Source organism: Poecilia reticulata, chromosome 23 (assembly GCF_904066995.2).
Source record: "Poecilia reticulata chromosome 23, P_reticulata-male-v2, whole genome shotgun sequence".
NCBI classification, from domain to species: Eukaryota; Metazoa; Chordata; class Actinopteri; order Cyprinodontiformes; family Poeciliidae; genus Poecilia; species Poecilia reticulata.
This window is the reverse complement of record NC_088852.1, coordinates 15551486-15569237: the sequence shown is the minus strand read 5'-3', so window position 1 is coordinate 15569237 and position 17752 is coordinate 15551486. Positions and strand designations below refer to the sequence as shown.

At 39.2% G+C, this 17752-nt stretch overlaps 3 protein-coding genes across 3 annotated transcripts; all 3 read right to left on the bottom strand.

Moving 5' to 3' along the window:
- Positions 1–1895: 1895 nt before the first annotated feature.
- LOC103459603 (fibrinogen-like protein 1) lies at positions 1896–4609 on the bottom strand. Its single transcript, XM_008401313.3, has 7 exons — positions 4526–4609; positions 4328–4396; positions 4212–4230; positions 3986–4071; positions 3266–3383; positions 2886–3071; positions 1896–2465 (listed from the first exon to the last, which is right to left on the bottom strand). The coding sequence occupies exons 1-7, from the start codon at positions 4592–4594 to the stop codon at positions 2167–2169; spliced, it is 846 nt and encodes a 281-aa protein (XP_008399535.2). The 5' UTR covers positions 4595–4609; the 3' UTR covers positions 1896–2166.
- A 2256-nt stretch (positions 4610–6865) lies between these two features.
- LOC103459604 (angiopoietin-related protein 5-like) lies at positions 6866–9241 on the bottom strand. Its single transcript, XM_008401314.2, has 7 exons — positions 8849–9241; positions 8659–8724; positions 8146–8164; positions 7973–8058; positions 7772–7889; positions 7451–7636; positions 6866–7299 (listed from the first exon to the last, which is right to left on the bottom strand). Exons 2-7 carry the CDS (start codon positions 8716–8718, stop codon positions 7001–7003), a joined length of 768 nt encoding a protein of 255 aa, XP_008399536.1. The 5' UTR covers positions 8719–8724; positions 8849–9241; the 3' UTR covers positions 6866–7000.
- A 2412-nt stretch (positions 9242–11653) lies between these two features.
- LOC103459605 (angiopoietin-related protein 5-like) lies at positions 11654–15813 on the bottom strand. Its single transcript, XM_008401317.3, has 7 exons — positions 15679–15813; positions 15438–15509; positions 15324–15351; positions 15131–15222; positions 13724–13841; positions 13337–13522; positions 11654–12231 (listed from the first exon to the last, which is right to left on the bottom strand). Exons 1-7 carry the CDS (start codon positions 15682–15684, stop codon positions 11933–11935), a joined length of 801 nt encoding a protein of 266 aa, XP_008399539.2. The 5' UTR covers positions 15685–15813; the 3' UTR covers positions 11654–11932.
- Positions 15814–17752: the final 1939 nt, after the last annotated feature.

Below are 17752 nucleotides of genomic sequence, written 5' to 3'. Positions count from 1 at the left end.
GAGTTTGTTCCAGATTTGTGGTGCATTGAAGCTGAATGCTGCTCCTCTGTGTTCAGTTCTGGTTCTGGGGACATAGAGCAGACCAGAACTAGAAGTTCTGAGAGGTCTGGAAGGTTGACACATCAATAACAAGTCTTTAATGTATTTGCAAAGCTGATCAGAGATTTACAGACTAACACTATTTTAAAGTCAATTCTCTGTTGCTGTCTGCCACCGTCCATCTGTTTCTCTCGTATTCCACAGAACAAAAGCTAGCACTGGCTACCGGTGGCAATATCCTAACACAGGACAATCAGACATAATAACGACTGAAGGCCAGCTGAGGCTTCATGGACGCTTCAGAAACCTTAACAAGAACTTGTGGTGTAGAGGTTGAGGTCTGGTATTTGTCAATCAACTGGGCTGAGCTGTGGTAGAATGACAAATTGGTTTTGTGCAACAGTGACCTCAACAAACTCAACCTCCTGTTCAGTTGCTCAATATGACGATGACTGTGGACAGAAACTGAACTCTTCACTCGTGGATGATAGGAATATTTAAACCCAATGTTTAATTAACCCCGGCAACAATTTTTTTAAATTGACAAACTTGCTGCAAAAACAGAACATCTTGCATTAATCTTTAGTCTAGTTTCTAGTGCAAATATCTTAGTACACTTGAGTACTGAGCAACGTTTTAGTGAGATATGGAGCTTGTTTTATGCCAACAATTCCTTAATATTGATTTTAAAAAAATAGTTGTTTCACTTATAACATGGGAAAATGAAATTTTTCATCAATACTAACAAATTATTGCCTCAAACCAAGCTCTCATATTTCATTGAAAGGCTACGCGTAAATTAGTTTTGTCTTAATTCAAGGGTTCTAATTTATTTGTATTAGAAATGACAGATTTTATGTATTTGTTTTGTGTCAGTTAAAACTATCTGTTGCCTTGGGTTTACATTGTCCTATTATCCTTGAGTAAATAATTCAATATTATGTTGAGCAATTAGCCAGGATGTTGGGTTTGTAGAGGTCACCACTGCCCACATCAATTTGTCAGTCTTCGTAATGTGCAATTCAACAACAGTTCAGACCACTTGATTGACAAATACCAACCTCAAACTCTGAGAACATGCTCATTGCTCCTTTGATTATTTTCGTCACCTGTCATTTCTGCGCTACCTGGTTTCATACAGCGGGAGACAGAGTGACAATAGTCACAGTAAGCTCCTTTTGCTAAGCTCCTTTTGCTTTGTTACTTCTTGCTTGTGGCTCCTTTGGTCAGTGTTCATAGTTGAGTGTTTACCGTTAGTGCATTGTCATGATTGCTATTCTATGGTTAATGTTGCAGACAGTGGAGGTCTCTGAAATTGGCTTTATGAGCAACCGCCCAGGGCGTTATCTTAGGGGCGACATAAGACCTCTGCAGATTGTGGCACAGATGGAAGCAAAGCAGAACAAAGAGTTTGAATTGATAAGGATTGGTTAAATTTATTTAAGCTCTAAGTATTTAATATATAGGTGGTTTTATGAGAATGTGGATCTTTCAAATCAATTTAAGAAGCTATTTTGATCATATTTCACATTTTATTGTGTCATGTAACACGGGGCACTGGTCTTGATCTTTTATCCTAAAAGTCATGGTCTTATCTCGGTCTCGATGCACTCTGGTCTTGGTCTTGTTTTGGTCTCGGGTTGACTACAACCCTGGGTTTGGTTATAGCAGTTGTTTTCCAAATTAAGGTCAATAATGAACAACTGTTTACCATAATTACATAAGCTATTTAGCAGCACCATGAAAAGGTGAAATATGCAGGAAACCACAGGGTGTCAAACATTACAATCCCTGTGGACTGACTTATTTATACATGTAACTTTTCATGATTTTTCTATGTAAAAAAAACCTTCATAGAGGATATGTTATGCTTTTTATTGGTATTGCATTTAGTAATTCTCGTTTGTTTCAATCATTTAAAATGCTGGTATTTGTGTCAACATTATCTGTTTAATAGGTTTTATTTCTGTGTGCTACAACACCATTAAAAAAACAAAGAAATGGTTTATGAAGCCATTTATTTGTTTGCCATTTCCACAAGGAAACAACATATACTTTTTTCCAACACAAATAAATAGAAGCAATACCAAAATTAAACACATGGATGTAAACTGTAGCCAGGAAAGGTCACCAATCAGACTTGATCATCATCCTGCTGACCTTTGCCGAATAAGGCACTGGCTTCCAGGTGAGCCAGTGGAGGCCTGACGCCCAGCCACTCGGGTCGTCTGAAGAGTGCCAGTTACCGTTCAGGGCAGCGGAGCCGCAGCTGCTGTACCACCAGCCACCGCCGTGGTTGTCAGTACACCTGTTGAAAGCAATGTCTCCCTGAATGCACGGGGAGCAGTTGTCATTGTCGCGGTCGAAGGTACTGAAGCCAGCACCGTTTTGGTCAACGCCCGAGTAGGCACCGTGGATGGCGTCACCTGGATGAAGAGATGAAAACATTTCATCAGCCAAAAGAGATCGCTTGAATTCTCCAAACGGAGGTTTTGGAAAGTGTTCAGTAACAGAGACCCTAGATCAGTGTTTCTCAACCCTGGTCCTCACCGCATGTTTTAGATGTGCCTCTATTCCAGAACAGCTGATACAAATGATTGCATGACTATCAAGTACAGCAGAAGCCTGTTAATCACCCAATTCAGGTGTGTGGCAGAAGGGAAATGCCTAAAACATGCAGGACAGGGGGACGGTGAGGACCAGTGTTGAGAAACACTGCCCTAGATGTAGGAGATGGACGTGGTTTAAAAAAGAAAATGGACCTGAAATACTTCGTAAAACTTTGTGTTTTTCCAAAAACTCCACAGAATACATCACCTACACAGAATGATTCATCCTCTTCTTACCTGCATCTCCTCTGTACGTCCCAACATGCAGTTGATAAGCCGTTCCCTCGTCTCCGATTCTAAAGTCTCGGTACTCGGCAAACACGTGGCCACCTTCATGATCCCACAGGTCCACCCTCAAAGTCCACACTTTGGTCGTGTCCTTAGTCAGCATGTGCATCTTCTCCAGTCCGAGCCAATGGTCGTCTGAGGAATCAGAGGAGCAAACAAAGACAAACATCCAAATTTAGTTCCAATAACTTTGCCAATAAACAAAGTACTTGATAGAAGCTACTCCTGCTTGATTTTCATCCAACATTCAAAATGCTTGTCAAGCTTTCGAAAAGTTTTTTCAAAAGTCATAATCGGCACACAAAGTCACAATAAGATGAGTCACGTACAAGTCAGGGATCCAAACCCGTGTCTGTACTGAGCCCATCCTCTGTCAAAGGACACCACTCCTCCACTTCGCCTCTGGATCACAATCCAGCCGTCCGTTTGACGCATCTCACAGTACACCTGAGAAAGGAAGGCCAGGAGAGAGTATAACACAACACAACACGGTGTCATCATGTTTTAATGTTTCTCTAAAAGGCTCAAATAGTTTCTGTTGAAAAACAAATCGATTCAAGCCGACCAGAAAAAGACCTGGACAGTTAAAATTAGTTTTGAAAAATGCATTTTCTAGATAGACGTAAAGTAGGAAACCTTCATGTTCGTTCAAACTTACTAAAACTGAGGAGCATCACACTGTATGTGCATCAGTGCGAAACATTTTTCAATTCTTGAAATGAACAAAATAGCACCAAAGTGGTTATCTTTTTTTTATACAGTGGAGTATTAGGGTCATGGTAGATAGAAAAAAAAAACCTCACATATTTTCTAGAAGTACCCTGGAGATTTCTAAGCTGTAAAAGTAGAATATTTGTAAGGGGGGAAAAAAAATCTGAAATTTTGAGAATCTCAGAAATTTTCTACCGGGTCACTATCACCGCTGCTAACAACTAAAGTATGGGATGTTCAAACACATTTTTTGTTCTTGTCTTCTATTAAATAAGTAAAACTAATCTAAGTGAAGTTAGTTTGACATAAAAAGAGCCGCTAGCCGTTCTGATAGCTACCCTGAATCGAGTTTCGGTTCCTGTTGGCTGGATGATGTAAACCCCGCTGCATGCGTGTGGAGACTGAGCCCGAATCTTTGAGCAGTCTGTTCCCCCCAAACGTTTCCAGGAGAAAAAAAGAAACATAAGCAATTAACAGGATATCAAATGGAGTCTTTAAATATACAAAAAAAATAATTATAGCATAAACTAAATGCACATCATTAGTAAAAGAAAGCTGCTTTACCTGCAGGAAAATCTGCTCCCTGTATGGCAAAAAAACAAAACAAAAAACAAAGTGGTTATTAGGCAGGGCGTAAGAAATTGTTCAGGTCTTCATATTTTAAGAGGTCCAGTCGTTACCTGGACGGAGCGGCTCAACAGAGCCGTCAATATCAACCCAAGGAAGCCAAACAGAGCCTTCATTCTGACCTGATTACAGGGCAAACACATTAGAATGGACTTTTTAAAGAAAAGAAAGCAAAAACAAACAAGCTGACTTATTTGCAAACCAGTGGGTAAAAGTGTTTGCATCTGCGTTGTCCTTCCTTAGATACGTACCATTTTGCCTGGTGAAGATTGAATCTGAGTATCCTGAGAGGAATCAGTTTCCTTTAAATGCTGAAACATTACACCACACCTCCCACTCTTTATGATAACTTTTATTTTTTATTTTTGGAAGTCACTTGATTTGTGAGGAGCAGTGACCTTCCTCCAACTCATGTCAGACAGATTAAGCACCAAAAACATAACGTTTCTCGACAAAGATGGACGATAAACAGATAACGTATTGTGGGAGATATTTTTTTGCTGTACTGAATTCAGTTTAAGGGTTTTGTTATGTTTCTAAGACATAGAACGCTAGAATTAAAACACGTCTGTTATGTGTGGAAACAAGCCTTACTGAGAAACTCAATTTATGTATTTGTGTGCTGTGTGTGTCAAACCGCTTAATAGTAAGAGCTCACAAGCTTTTTAAAAATATTGGAATAACTGTTTGCTTTGTGATGAATGTGTTTGTCTTTTTCATTGTAATTCTAATTTTCTAATGAGATGACCTGCTTTGGTGTGGAAATACAGACTTCTATGTAGAAGTCTTCAGTTGTTTTTCTGAGGTACAAAAAGAGAAAACATGGAGTCAGCCATAAACTTTTTCTCCCACTAATTGTGAGACACTCATCATGTACAATTAAACATCATATTCAACAAATTTCCTTGGGTAGAAAAAAATAAACTCAAATCTCTGGAATTTTTTGTTGTATTTTTACTTTTATAATCGAAGCAAAAATAATAATTTGACATTTAAAAGTGACAACGTTAATACGATTTAGGGGAACTTGGTTACTTTCTCTGGTTTTATGTAAGATTTCTTGTTTGACACGGAAAAGAGATAGATTACATAGTTAATTTCTTAATACCAGATTGAAAAAAAAAACAAATATGTAAAAGTTATACAGTATATAAGACCATATTTTCTAATGGTTCTGAAGGACTGTTTGGGTTTTTCTTTTTCTTCAGCTTCAAGAGCACCATCACTTGGCAATACTGAAAATTCTACAGATTTTTTTCCCCATAAGGAAATGAGTTGAATATTATGTTGCTGTATTATCAAAGAGCACTCATCTCATTTAGGACTATTATTTGCTATTTGTTTCCTCTCGATATACAATTGTGCACTGCTTTGTGCACTAAAACCATTAATATTTGTGGATGTGACAAAATGCTAAGAAAAAAGTTGCTCTCTAGCTGCTTTCATGTCTTTGGTGATGCAGACGTCTATAATGTTTTCCGTCATTTTGCCTTCGAGTATCTTTCTCTGTTATCGGCTGAGTAGCTTGTCAGTGTGCAGGACAAACAGTCCTGTAAGTAGAAAATATTTGACCTCGTCATGTAATGTGGCCAAGATAAAAACAGTCACCCATTGAAAACATAAGAGAAGGCATATGTGATGTTCAGATTATCTTTACTGTCACTCAGCATAACAAAGATACACTGTAGAACGAAATTATGATGAATATTAGGTCAAACAGAAACCAGCCAAAAGAAGTAGAATATAAAATGAAAACCAGATGAAAAAAGGCGAGGCTGTATAAATATAAGTGTTTAAACCTTTGCAATTTTTACTGCAGTTTGGGACGATATGCAAATTGAAACGGATCAAATGAAGAGGGTATGTGACCTTTGACCAACCTTTCAAAAGGATTTCATGATTATGGGTGTAAGCGCTATGGGCTGATAGCCATTCAGGTTTTTTAAGAACAGGGATGATTACAGAGGTTTTGTAGCAGGATAGTCCAACAGATTGAGGCAAGATGATGTTGAATAAGGACATGCATCAGTGGTTCTGCACACTCCTTCAACCCAACAGGTCTGGTAGATTTTCTTGGATTCATCCTCCTAAGGGTCCATCGGACCTCAGCTGGGTCAAGACAAAGTGCCTCTTCCTCCTGACAGGGAGTGAATTTTTACTGCAGGCAAACTGTCCAAAATAGTTTGTTCAGGAAGTCAATGTTGACATCACAGGAAGTGGTAGTGATCCTAGTATGAGACAGATTTATTCCTCTGCTACAGCCTGCTGAGTGCCAACAGTTCACTGAGCCTGATGTGTACATTTAGTAAAATTCATAATTGGTGAATAGCCACTTTACTCCTGCAATATCAGTTTATTCCATTTTATCTATGCTGTCCTCCATGTTCTATCACTAACCTTCATAAAATGTTTTCCATAGTCCTTAAAGTTTGTTTCTGTCATCTCCTCCATTAATGCTAAAGCTAGCATTGGTAGTGAGTTGGTTTCTCCCGTTTTTGGACAGGTTTTAATTAGATAATTTCTTAATTCTAGTTTAAAGCTAATCTTGAGCCTTGTCCGTTTTGATTTATACAAGTCAAAAACAGAAAAATATGCCACACACAAAAACCTTTATTTTCATTTTGATTTTTTAATTGAAAACTTGCATGGTTGAACTTTCTCTTCAAAGACCCATGGCATCTGTAATTGGCCAAATTAAAAACGTAAATCCAAAATAAAAAGCGGAATCAATTGGGCTTGATCATCATTCTGGTGGCCTTTGCTGAATACGGCGCGAGAGGTTTCCACGTGAGCCAGTGGAGACCCGAAGCCCAGCCAATGTGATTGCCTGTAGAACGCCATTTACCATTCAGACTGGCAGAGCCGCAGCTGCTGAACCACCAGCCGCCACCTTCTGTAAAGGCGCACTCCTCGTTAATGATGTCATCAAATATACACGGGGAGCAGCCGTCGTTGTCGTGGTCGATGGTGCTGAAGCCGAAGCCATTTTGGTCGATGTCCGGATAAGTCCCAAGGATGGCATTGCCTTTGTGGACAGAGAGAACGCCTTTTAGAAATGTTCAACTTACAAAAACAAAATGCCATTCTTTGACATACAAACTTCCAACTTTATCTGAAAGTTGGTCATCTGTTGTGGTGTACTAAACACACTAGAGTATGGTTAGAAATGAAGTTACCTGCATTTCCGCTGTATCTCCCAACATGCAGCTTAAAAGCTGTAGATTCGTTTCCAATTCTGAAGTCGTCGTACTCGGCATATGCCGTGCCGCCTTCATGGTCCCACAGGTCCACCCTCAAAGTCCACTTTTTATGTTTGTCCTTAGTTAGAATATGGACTCTCTCCAGGCCAAGCCAATGGTCATCTGAGGAAACGGCAAAGCACAAGATTTTTATTGTCTCTACAGTCTCTGTCAATGTGGAATCCCAAGCTTCAGAAGACAAACGCGTTCTGCCTTAAGTGGAATAAAAATAAGCAAAACAATAAGATTGTTGCATACATTCCAGAAATCCAAAGCCATCTTTGTAAGAGTCCCACTTCTCAGCAAAGGACACCACCGGTCCACTCCGCCTCTGATACACTATCCATCCACCATCTGGACGCATCTCACAGTACACCTGTAGGAAAAGTCCAGAGAACATGGAGCATTTGTAGAAGCTGAAATCTTCTCGTTACAGCCGTATCAAGTCAGATTCAGAACCTCAAAGCGGGCGTTGCCTCCAGTTGGCTGGATCTCATAAACTCCGCTGGTCACTTGGGGCGACTGTCTCTGAATCTCTGAGCAGTCTTTTTTTTTTCAAAAAGCAAGAGCATCAACATTAGAGAGGTTCCGGAAAGTTTTTTCTCAACAAGTAGTAGCGAAACATTCCTTACCTTCAGGCAAAGCTGCTTTCTGTTAAAGGAGCACAACAGCACAGATTCAGGAAGACATTTCGTATTCGATAGTCGGACAATTTAAGAACAAGAAAATGGTGGATCTAAAATGTGTATCCAAAGCCAGATTTTGCTATGTAAATTAGGAACGCTGTGTAAAATCATTTGACAATTTTTAATTCTGTACAATTCAACCTAAAACAAAGGAGAAATCTAGTAATTAAAACAGTTTTTATAGGTGTTTATAGGTAGAATACAGCATTCTATCAATTATAGTGAATCTAATATAAACAAATAAAATAACAAGGCAGAGAGCTTTTGGCCTTTCTCCTAACTTATTGCAATGTCAAAATAATCCATAAATACGCTGGTGGGGTGAAGATGGAGAAGCAGGACATTAATGTAAACAACATGTTTCTCCAGAGCTGATGGCAATATCTAAAAATTGTATGAGTGTAACTATATGTAAAATGTATTTTGGCATTTAGTAAACTCAAATGTCAAAGGACTTACCCCGGACTGGACCGAGCAGCTCAACAGAAGGAACCCAAGGTAGATGAGCAGAGCCTTCATTCTGACCTGGAGTCAAAAAGTGCATTTTAATTCAGTTTTACTTGTGGTTAAAATCAAACAAACGCTTAGAATATTCCCCCTATGAGCATAAATGTAAGCAATGATCTTAGTTTTTCTTCATAAGACTTACCTGTGTGGTGAGTGAACTTCAGTGTTGCTCGGCCTCCTCTACAGAAGGGTTCCCTTTGAAAGCCCAGCCTCCCCTCCTCTCTCGTAGCCTGTGGTCTTTCCCGTCAGGTCAGACTCAGCATGAGAAGCGTCTGAACAGCAGGACAGAAATTTAGACCTACATAAACGGGTCAAGCGGTGTGATTAGCTTACAGGCTAGAAACCCCCAATATCTACATTCCTGACTGACCCAGTACATCTAGTCTGTGTTTTTAACGTTACTCTACGCTAGAGCGTACATTTAGTTAACAGATGTATCTATATCAACTTAAAGTTAATTTTGTTTGCTTAAGAGTAACTCTTTGTTTTGTGGGTACTTACCTGCTTTGGAGTTGCCAGGCAAATGATGGGGGGCCAGCGCTCAGCAGACTTAAATGCTGATTGGACTGCACCATTAGTTCCGGCTGGCAGGAACTAAATGTAGTTTCTTTGTTTAGATAAGTTTTGTATTTAAGTAAATATTAGTGTTTAAAGTTTAATATTTTTTGATTTTCATTTTTGGGTCTCTAGTTTAGCCGAACTTAGCTGTACTGTTATTTGTTTTTGTGTTATTTGTAATTGTATTCTGTTTAGTTACCCCTATTGTGTCTTAATTGATCTGATCAGCCAGTATATACACACCTGTGTGTCATGTCTTAGTAAAGTCAACTAACCGCAAAGCTATAATCTCTTCCAGTGGTTCTAACAACCTCCTCAGCAAGTCAATGTTCTCCTTAGGCCTTCTGATGAGCCATCATTTGATTCAGGTGTGCTAAACCAAAGAGATAACTAAAACATGCAGGATGCCGGCCCTCCAGGACTGACTTTGGACACCCCTGCTTTAGATGGAACCAGGGTTTAAGATTAGGAACAGGATGATGGATTTTCTGAGTCCAATCTTGCAAGTTTTGACGTAACCTAGATAGAATCCAGAGCTAAAACTAATAGATCTGTGGGACTGACACAGATGAAAAAAAAAAAAAAAGTTATGGGCAAGAAACGTCCAGCAGGTCTGATATGTTTAGAGAACTTTTGCAAGATAGAGTGAGGAAATACGCTCTCTGATGATGTGCTGTAATTGACTCAATATTTGTCAGATATTAGTCTAAGGGTGTGTACATGGCCTGATTCATAATGACCTCCTTTTACTTTCCATAGAAACTGGCGCTTTAACATGAGTGAGTCTGTGTTTTACAAGATAAATATAAATATCTTGTTCTTACCCCAAACTGGACTGAGCAGCTCAACAGAAGGCCCAGAATGAACGCCAGATAGTTGACCTTCATTCTGACCAGAGTTTAAAAAAAGATGGATTCATGTAAATATTCTGAACAATTTTGATGTAAAATATTATTTAGTCAATAACTTAAAAACATGGCATTTAGAAGACAACAACTCATTATAGGGTGTTGTTTGTAAAGTTGCACAGTTACAAAATTTAACAGCAATAATTTCTTTTAGTGTATTAGTGTATAAATTAAATGATCCAAAATGCTAAGTTTAGCTTAACTGATGCAAGTAGTATCAACATGCTAGTGACTCAATATGCTAATGATAGCCATCATGCTAGCATTAGCCGTGTACCTAAAATAAGCATTTTACATAATTTCATATTTATTAGCAATATTTACCATACTGACTGGATTAAGTCAATGTAAGTAAACATGCTGGTGACATCACAGGTGTCACTGTGATGTCACCTGTGATGTGTCATCACACATCTCAGGTGTCATTTTGTATACTAACATCATTCAGTATGCTATCACTAGTGTATAAATTAAAATGATCCAAAATGCTAAGTTTAGCGTAAAAGCTGTCGGTAACATATGTCACCAGTATGTTCATTTACAGTGATCTAATCTATTCTGTATGATAAACATAGCTAATAAATATGAAATTATGTAAAATCTCACATCCTGCAAGATGTGATTATCAAAACCAAACATAAAACCGTTCAAGTAGTTTAACTTTGATTCATCAGAGGGGAAAAAACTGAACCCTCACATCTACATAAATAACTAAACATGTAGAGCATTTGACTGCAGGTTACGATATAAACGAGGGGAGCGCAGGCCTATAAAAGTATAGTGCTTTCATACAGAATCAAGTTTCACAAGTAGGATGAGTGTCCAGGTCAAAAGCATCCATAGCCAACATTCCTGAATGACCATATGTGTTCAGGTTGTCATGAAAGCCTGACCAGTTTTACAATTCAATAATAAAGGCTCAAACAAAGCTGATAAACATCAAAAACTCAATTTTAAACTCCCTTTAATTCATGCTAAGCTGATGCTTCCTAGAACTATTATTTATGTTTTAGATGTACAAAACATGAGTCAATCTTCTTGAGCTGTTGAACACCAAACGCTGTTCAATGACCTAAGAAACAGTGAGGTGTCCAACACCTAAATGCAACACCAGTTTTATTGCCAAAACTCCAATGCTAAAAAAGACAAATTTAACACAATTTTAACTACAAAAGAATTTCTTACAAAGATGCAACAACATTTTACACATGCCTAAAATGCTGTTGTGCGATAATAGGCTTGGTTTGGCTATGAACAACTACCAGTAGGTGCCAAGGGCAATTATTAACACAATTAACAGGTGGTGGGACCAACTGATTTAAGGAATGAATGGCTAAAAGCTCTCAGTCTATGTCAGTTATTGTGTTGTTTAATAAATTTCTTGATGAGGTGTGTGATTTTACAAACAATAGATGGATTGAACTCGTAGCGGCTTTCTCATACAGAAAGTCCTATGCATATAAATACAGAATAAAAACAAATGACATTTCTCCAAATTGTGAGAATTTATTTCCAAAATACTTCAACTTCCAGGTGAAATACATCAGTCAAGAAACAAACTATGTTGATGACATTCAACTGAACTGCAAAGTAAAAGAAAAATAATAAAAAGTAAAACTATATGAGTATAAAAGTAAAACAGAGAAGCAAATTTGACTGTAACCAATAGAAAGATGTAACATCATAGTGTGATTTTGAAGTAACATATCATGACATCAGCCATGGATCAAAAATGAAGGCCAAGGTTCCTACTTTCTCCCTCACATGGATTTGATCATCATTCTTGTGGCTTTGGCTGAATAAGGGGCGGGTGGTTTCCAGGTGAGCCAGTGGAGACCAGAAGCCCAGCCGGTGTGTTCCCCAGAAGGGTGCCAGTTACCGTTCAGACTGGCAGAGCCGCACCGGCTGTACCACCAACCGCCTCCTTCTGAAAGGGAGCATTTTGTTTCAGCAATGTCTCCGAAGAGGCACGGGGAGCAGCCGTCATTGTCGCGGTCGACGGTGCTGAAGCCAAAGCCGTTCTGGTCAATGCCCTGATAGGCTCCACGGATGGCGTCACCTTTTGGGTAGAGAAGAGTTTTTCTTAGGAGAGTATCTTTCAAAGGGTTTCTGTAGAACGCACTGAAATCTTGCTTTCTTTGCAAAATTTCAATTGGTTGGATCCATATGAAATTGGAGACAAGGAATTTTTAGGATTGTTGAGATTCTTTGAATTGCAGTGTTTGTCTAAAAGCCCAAACCAAGATAAATTAAGCATAGCTATAGATTGTTAGGGTGATTCATTACTTGTTAAACAGAAATTGTTAATTTACGCAAGAATGTCCATCTGTAATCTAAAAAGGCTTATCCTTGCAAGGTCTCCAGGAGGACTGGTGCCTATCTTCAGTTCTCATTGGGTGAGAGATGAGGTACATCATGCACAGTTTGCCAGACCATCACAGGGCAACAGAGAAAAATAGGGCAAACAGCCATGCACACCCACATTCACACCTAAGGACAATTTAGAGACCAATTAATCTGACAGTCATGTTTTTGGACTGTGGGAGGAAGCCGGAGTACCTGGAGAGAACCCACTCATACAGGAAGAACATGCAAACTCCATGCAGAAAGACCCCAGGCCAGGAATAGGAACCAAGGTCTTCTTGCAGCAAGGCATGTCTCAAGTTTCAGTGCCAAAGCATATCAAACAATGACAAGAAATCTATTTTTTCACGATCCCCACACTGCCAAGTGCCTTTGCAGCTAACAAAATGGACTTTTGGCAAATCCTGGTGATCAACTCTTCCAATTCATTCAAAAATGTTTCCTTTGTGACTCTTGCATTTTGGTAACCTGTAAAAGGTGTACCCCGCCTCTTTTCCAATGGCTGCTGGAGATAGGTACCAGCCCCCTTGCAACCTTGAACAGATTAGTGGGTGTAGATCATTGAGGGATACAGTAAACAGACAAATGCCCTAATATAATTGGATGGGTTTTTAAAGAGAAAAAGCTGTGTCCACTCTCGCAGCCAACACTGCAAGACCCTTACAAAGGGCGGGGTGTTGGAAGGAAGTGTACTTCAAATGTTAAATGTTTCATCAAATCTTGCACAATGATTACAAAAAAACTAGATGTTAAGAGGTTCAATCAATGTTTATCAGATGATAGACAGAATACTTGCGTACCTGCGTCTCCGCTGTATTTCCCAACGTGGAGTTTGAAAGCCGTTTTCTCATTTCCCAGTCTGAAGTTCTTGTACTCGGCAAAAGCAGTGCCACCTTCGTGGTCCCACAGGTCCACCCTCAAGGTCCACTTCTTGGACTGGTTCTTTGTCAATGTGAAAACCTTCCTCAGTCCCAGCCAGTGATCCTCTAAGGGGTTAAACACAGCACAAATACCAAAATGCTTGGGGGTTTTCTCACAGGTTTGCACCAGTTATGTAAAGCTGAACCTCCTACTAAAAATCCAAAAACCTACTCAAAGCATAATATGCTGGGTTTAACTTTTACGTTTGTTCTCGAGTTGTCCCCCAATATTTAACTAAATCCCCAAATAACATGCAGTTCACATACGTGTCAGGTTTCCAAATCCATTCTTATATGCTGCCCATTTTCTGTCGAAAGACACGGAGCCTCCACTGCGCCTCTGAAACACCGTCCAGCCTCCATCTGAGTTCATCTCACAGTACACCTGAAAAGGAAAAACCGCAATCAACACATTAGCTGTCAAAAGTGTCCACACCCCTGATAAAATGACAGATTATGATATGAAAATATAACACCACTTTTATTCAACCTGGTTATAAACTGGTTGCACCTATGAGGCTGCTCAACTAGTTCTGCAGTTGCTGTTTGGTTTTATGCAACCCAGTCGGGTCCCTTGGACCCAGGCAGACTTCCAGTCTGAACAGAATCATTAAAGGGCCCAAACACAATATAGAACCACTTTATTACATACATCTACCAAAAACTGAGTTAAAAAAAACAACCTTCCCGGCTTTCTACCTCTCTTTTGATTCAACAAAATGTCTACAACATTGGCTCGTACTGACCTATTAGCATCACGCAGGTGGTTTAAACTGCTCAGCTGCACGTTCATGATGTGAATCTCTAATTGTACCCTTCAGAGCACAGTGAACTAACTCATTGTTATGTTCAAGAAACCAAACTGAGGTGATTTGAACTTTGTGAAATTCTAATTATTGTTCTAGCAGTCCCTAAAATGACTGCAGAAAATGACCAACGTCATCTGGAACAATACTAAGGTTGACGGTGGCATTTAACTTATGTGCCGCCTCAAGCTTGAACTGTTGGTACAAGTCAGGATGGATTCATGCTTTTATCTCGTTTATATCAAATTCTGATCCTGAACATCTCAATGTTAGGCAACTGAAATCAAGACTCTGAAGATGATTTTGCTGTTTACTGAGGTATTTGATTTTCCAAATATATCTGTTGTAACTAGCAGTTCTTTAAAACAACCTTTCCTGACCTCCTCAACAACCAATATTGGATATTTTTTTAATCTTTTTTTTTTTTCATTTTACTTTTTTCTATCAGCTCCAGAAATGGCTGTGTGTGAAAATCCTAGCAGCTCAGCAGTTTGGAAGATGCTGAGACTATCTTTCTTCCCCATTCTGATGGTTTGGTTTTAACTTTAGCGCCTCCTCTACGCCTCTTCCTTCTCTGTCTCTAGATGTTGACTTGGAGTAAGCCTCCACCCTCTGATTGGACTCTGTCTGCGTTAAACAGTTCAACTTGTGCACCTCATAAGTAGTAGCTGGCACCTCACCGTTCTGTCGCCTACTTCCTACCAATTAGAATCATTATGGAAAACTTAATACAGTTTTTTTGTGTGTTTTCTCTTAAAACCTGCTAATCATCTTAAAGTACGTACAATTGCAATCAGAAAACAACAGTGTCAAGTAATCCGTTTGAGATCATTTACAATTAAAAGCAGAAATGTCTTCAATCGGTCACCTTGAAGCGGGTATTGACTCCCTTAGGCTGGATTACATAGATTCCACTGGGGGCGTCTGGAGACTGACTTCTGATCTGTGTGCAGTCTGTACCTGAAGTTCACAGAATTAAAGATTAGGATGACCAAAAAAAAAGTTTCTGGCTTTGTATGTTATGATAAACTTGCTATCATAAGCATTTTGGGTTTTTTTACCTTGAGATTTTAGGGCTTTCCGCTTTTTCTATGAGAATGACAAACACAGGTTTAATCATTTAAATAGAGATAAGTACAAGTTTTAACCCACAAATAAAGTTGAGTCATATTTACCGCAGCCTGGACTGAGCAGCTCAACAGAAGCGTGAATATGAGAGCACGATAACCGAGACTCTTCATTTTGACCTGCGTTTAAAAGTGACATTTTTTTTTGAATCAACAGTTATAATCTTTATTATTTTTCTTTTCTAAAAAGCAGCATTTTCTCATTTTTAAGCATTTACAAACGGCTAAAAGCACAGATGTTCTAACTAACGTAGTGTTGCAGCCTAACTGTGCCTGGTTTAATACATACCTGCATGTCGGTTGGACCTTGCACCCCAGCTCACACTGTACAACAGAACCAGCTCCTTTATACAACAGACTCCACTGCCACACCTCCTTCCCCACTTCCCATAAGTGTCATCTTTTTTTTTCCCTCTCTCTCTGTGAGGTCATACTTAGTGGGAGGATGTTAGAACAGCAGCTCTAAGCTCCGCTGCTTGGCTGGAGGAAAACAACCGTTATCCTCCGCCCTCTTGAACCACGTTACGCAAATTCTCAACAAGGACTTGTCAGTATTTCTGTCTGGAAACACTTCCACGCTCATTTCTTCTTCCTGCCTGGCCGAGCTACTCCTTTCAAAGTAAACAACCCTGCAGGCGATTCTAACAAGAGAGGCATGCATTAGTCAAGAAGCGGGTCAAGCGACACAGATTAATGCCGCGAAGTCCACTTGTTCCGAACTGAGCGTTTTTCTTCAAAACCTAAAAGGTTGTGTGTATGATATCACTCCCTTTACTTTCTCTTGAATATGCATGCACTGAATTCTTGCGTTCGGCAGTCATCCAATCGGAAGAATAACGTCTGAGTCCACTTTGCGGGTCAGTGGATCTCATGGTAAGAAGTGATAAAGCCGTGTGGGAGGAATTCTTACTGTAAATGACCAGGTCAGGGTCGACCTGTCGGAGAGAGACACATTTATTTCATCTTTAATAACTAACAGCATGAATGTGCTCTTAATGAAGATAATCTGCTAGTCAGATTATGATGCAGCCCAAAGTCATTTATTTTGTTCTATTTTTGAAAACCTATCCACATTCAAATCACATCTTAAAACATACCTTTTCAGAACAGCTTTTAATATATGACTATTGCCCTGTTTTATGCTTATCCTGTGCTTTTTTAATGTAATATTTATACGTTCTCCTTTTATTATTTGGTTTGATGTACTTAGGCTTCGGTTTGTAGTTTTGCTTGATTTCTGTAAAGGGAGTGTTGGGAAAAGCGCCACACAAATAAAACATATTATTATTATTACTGTAAATGCAGAATGCAAACAAACAGAGAACTGCAACATAGTGAGGAGTACTACAGGTACTACAAGTCGTGTCATAATGACTCACAACTTTCTGTTTCTGTCACCACATGATTATGGTCTATTACAGTATTAAGACAGTCTGTCCACAGTACACATCAGTGAATGACTCAGAATTTCCTCCAACTCACAGCAGCCGTATGCACCTTTATAAAAGTGTCATTTTTTTACACATTTGCTAAATATGTAAATGTTATGACTCTACAACATGAAACAGATAAACTGTAAAAAATAAAATAAAATCATGCTCCTCTGCCTCCCCCATGTGATCATACACCATCTTCAGGATGTCAGACACAATCAATCAGGGGCAGGAGGAGGGGCTTAGTGATGTCAATCACTCTCACGTACATGCCGCTCACACCCTTCCCTATGCTAGAGCTTGTTCACCACAATCACCTGCCCGAGCTACGCCTCTCATGAATCCAAAGTCTTGCTGGTATATCCACCATGACGACGGATAAACAGTTTTCCTCGGCCATTAACACATTTAACATCCTGTACACAAGGTTGATTGACAGCGCTAAAACCCTCCTCCTGGCTCTGATTGGTTGTTTCTGACCACGTGACATATTTGACGTAACAGAGGAAGAAGGCAGAGGAGCTACATTTTTTTAGATTTATCTGTCTCATTACACTGTCATGACATGGTGACAATGTTACAAAAACATATTTTTGTAAAGGTGAAATACTGCAGGTTTAATACGGAACCGAGGTCATTAATTTTTGTCCCAAAATGAAGTATTTGGATGGGAACCACAGAGCCTGCAGGAAATCTAGGTGCCGTTATGAACTCAGACCTAAAGCTAGGATAAATGTTACTGGTCAGTTACACACTGACTGATCTTTACTCTTGGGTCATCAGTGACCTGCTCTTTTAAATTATAACTGTAAAGGTTACATTTACTGCAGCTTTCAAGATAAGTCAGTGTTCATTTCATGAGTTAATTTCTATCATTTCTTAACAACAAATTTCTTGTGACTTTTATACATTTTAGTTTGATTCTCAGGG

Bases quoted from the DNA above. Each gene is read 5' to 3' on its own strand.
- LOC103459605 (XM_008401317.3), bottom strand. The intron at 15,223-15,323 runs GTAAAAAAACCC...TGTGAACTTCAG, and splicing joins GAAAGCCCTAAAATCTCAAG to GTACAGACTGCACACAGATC. The intron at 13,523-13,723 runs GTATGTGAACTG...TTAACCCCTTAG, and splicing joins TGGATTTGGAAACCTGACAC to AGGATCACTGGCTGGGACTG.
- LOC103459603 (XM_008401313.3), bottom strand. From the start codon at position 4,594: ATGTTTCAGCATTTAAAGGAAACTGATTCCTCTCAGGATACTCAGATT. The intron at 4,397-4,525 runs GTACGTATCTAA...CCCTGTAATCAG, and splicing joins AATCTTCACCAGGCAAAATG to GTCAGAATGAAGGCTCTGTT. The intron at 3,072-3,265 runs GTACGTGACTCA...CTGATTCCTCAG, and splicing joins CGGGTTTGGATCCCTGACTT to ACGACCATTGGCTCGGACTG.
- LOC103459604 (XM_008401314.2), bottom strand. From the start codon at position 8,718: ATGAAGGCTCTGCTCATCTACCTTGGGTTCCTTCTGTTGAGCTGCTCG. The intron at 7,637-7,771 runs GTATGCAACAAT...CCGTTTCCTCAG, and splicing joins TGGCTTTGGATTTCTGGAAT to ATGACCATTGGCTTGGCCTG. The intron at 7,300-7,450 runs GTAACTTCATTT...CTGTCCACAAAG, and splicing joins GAGATACAGCGGAAATGCAG to GCAATGCCATCCTTGGGACT.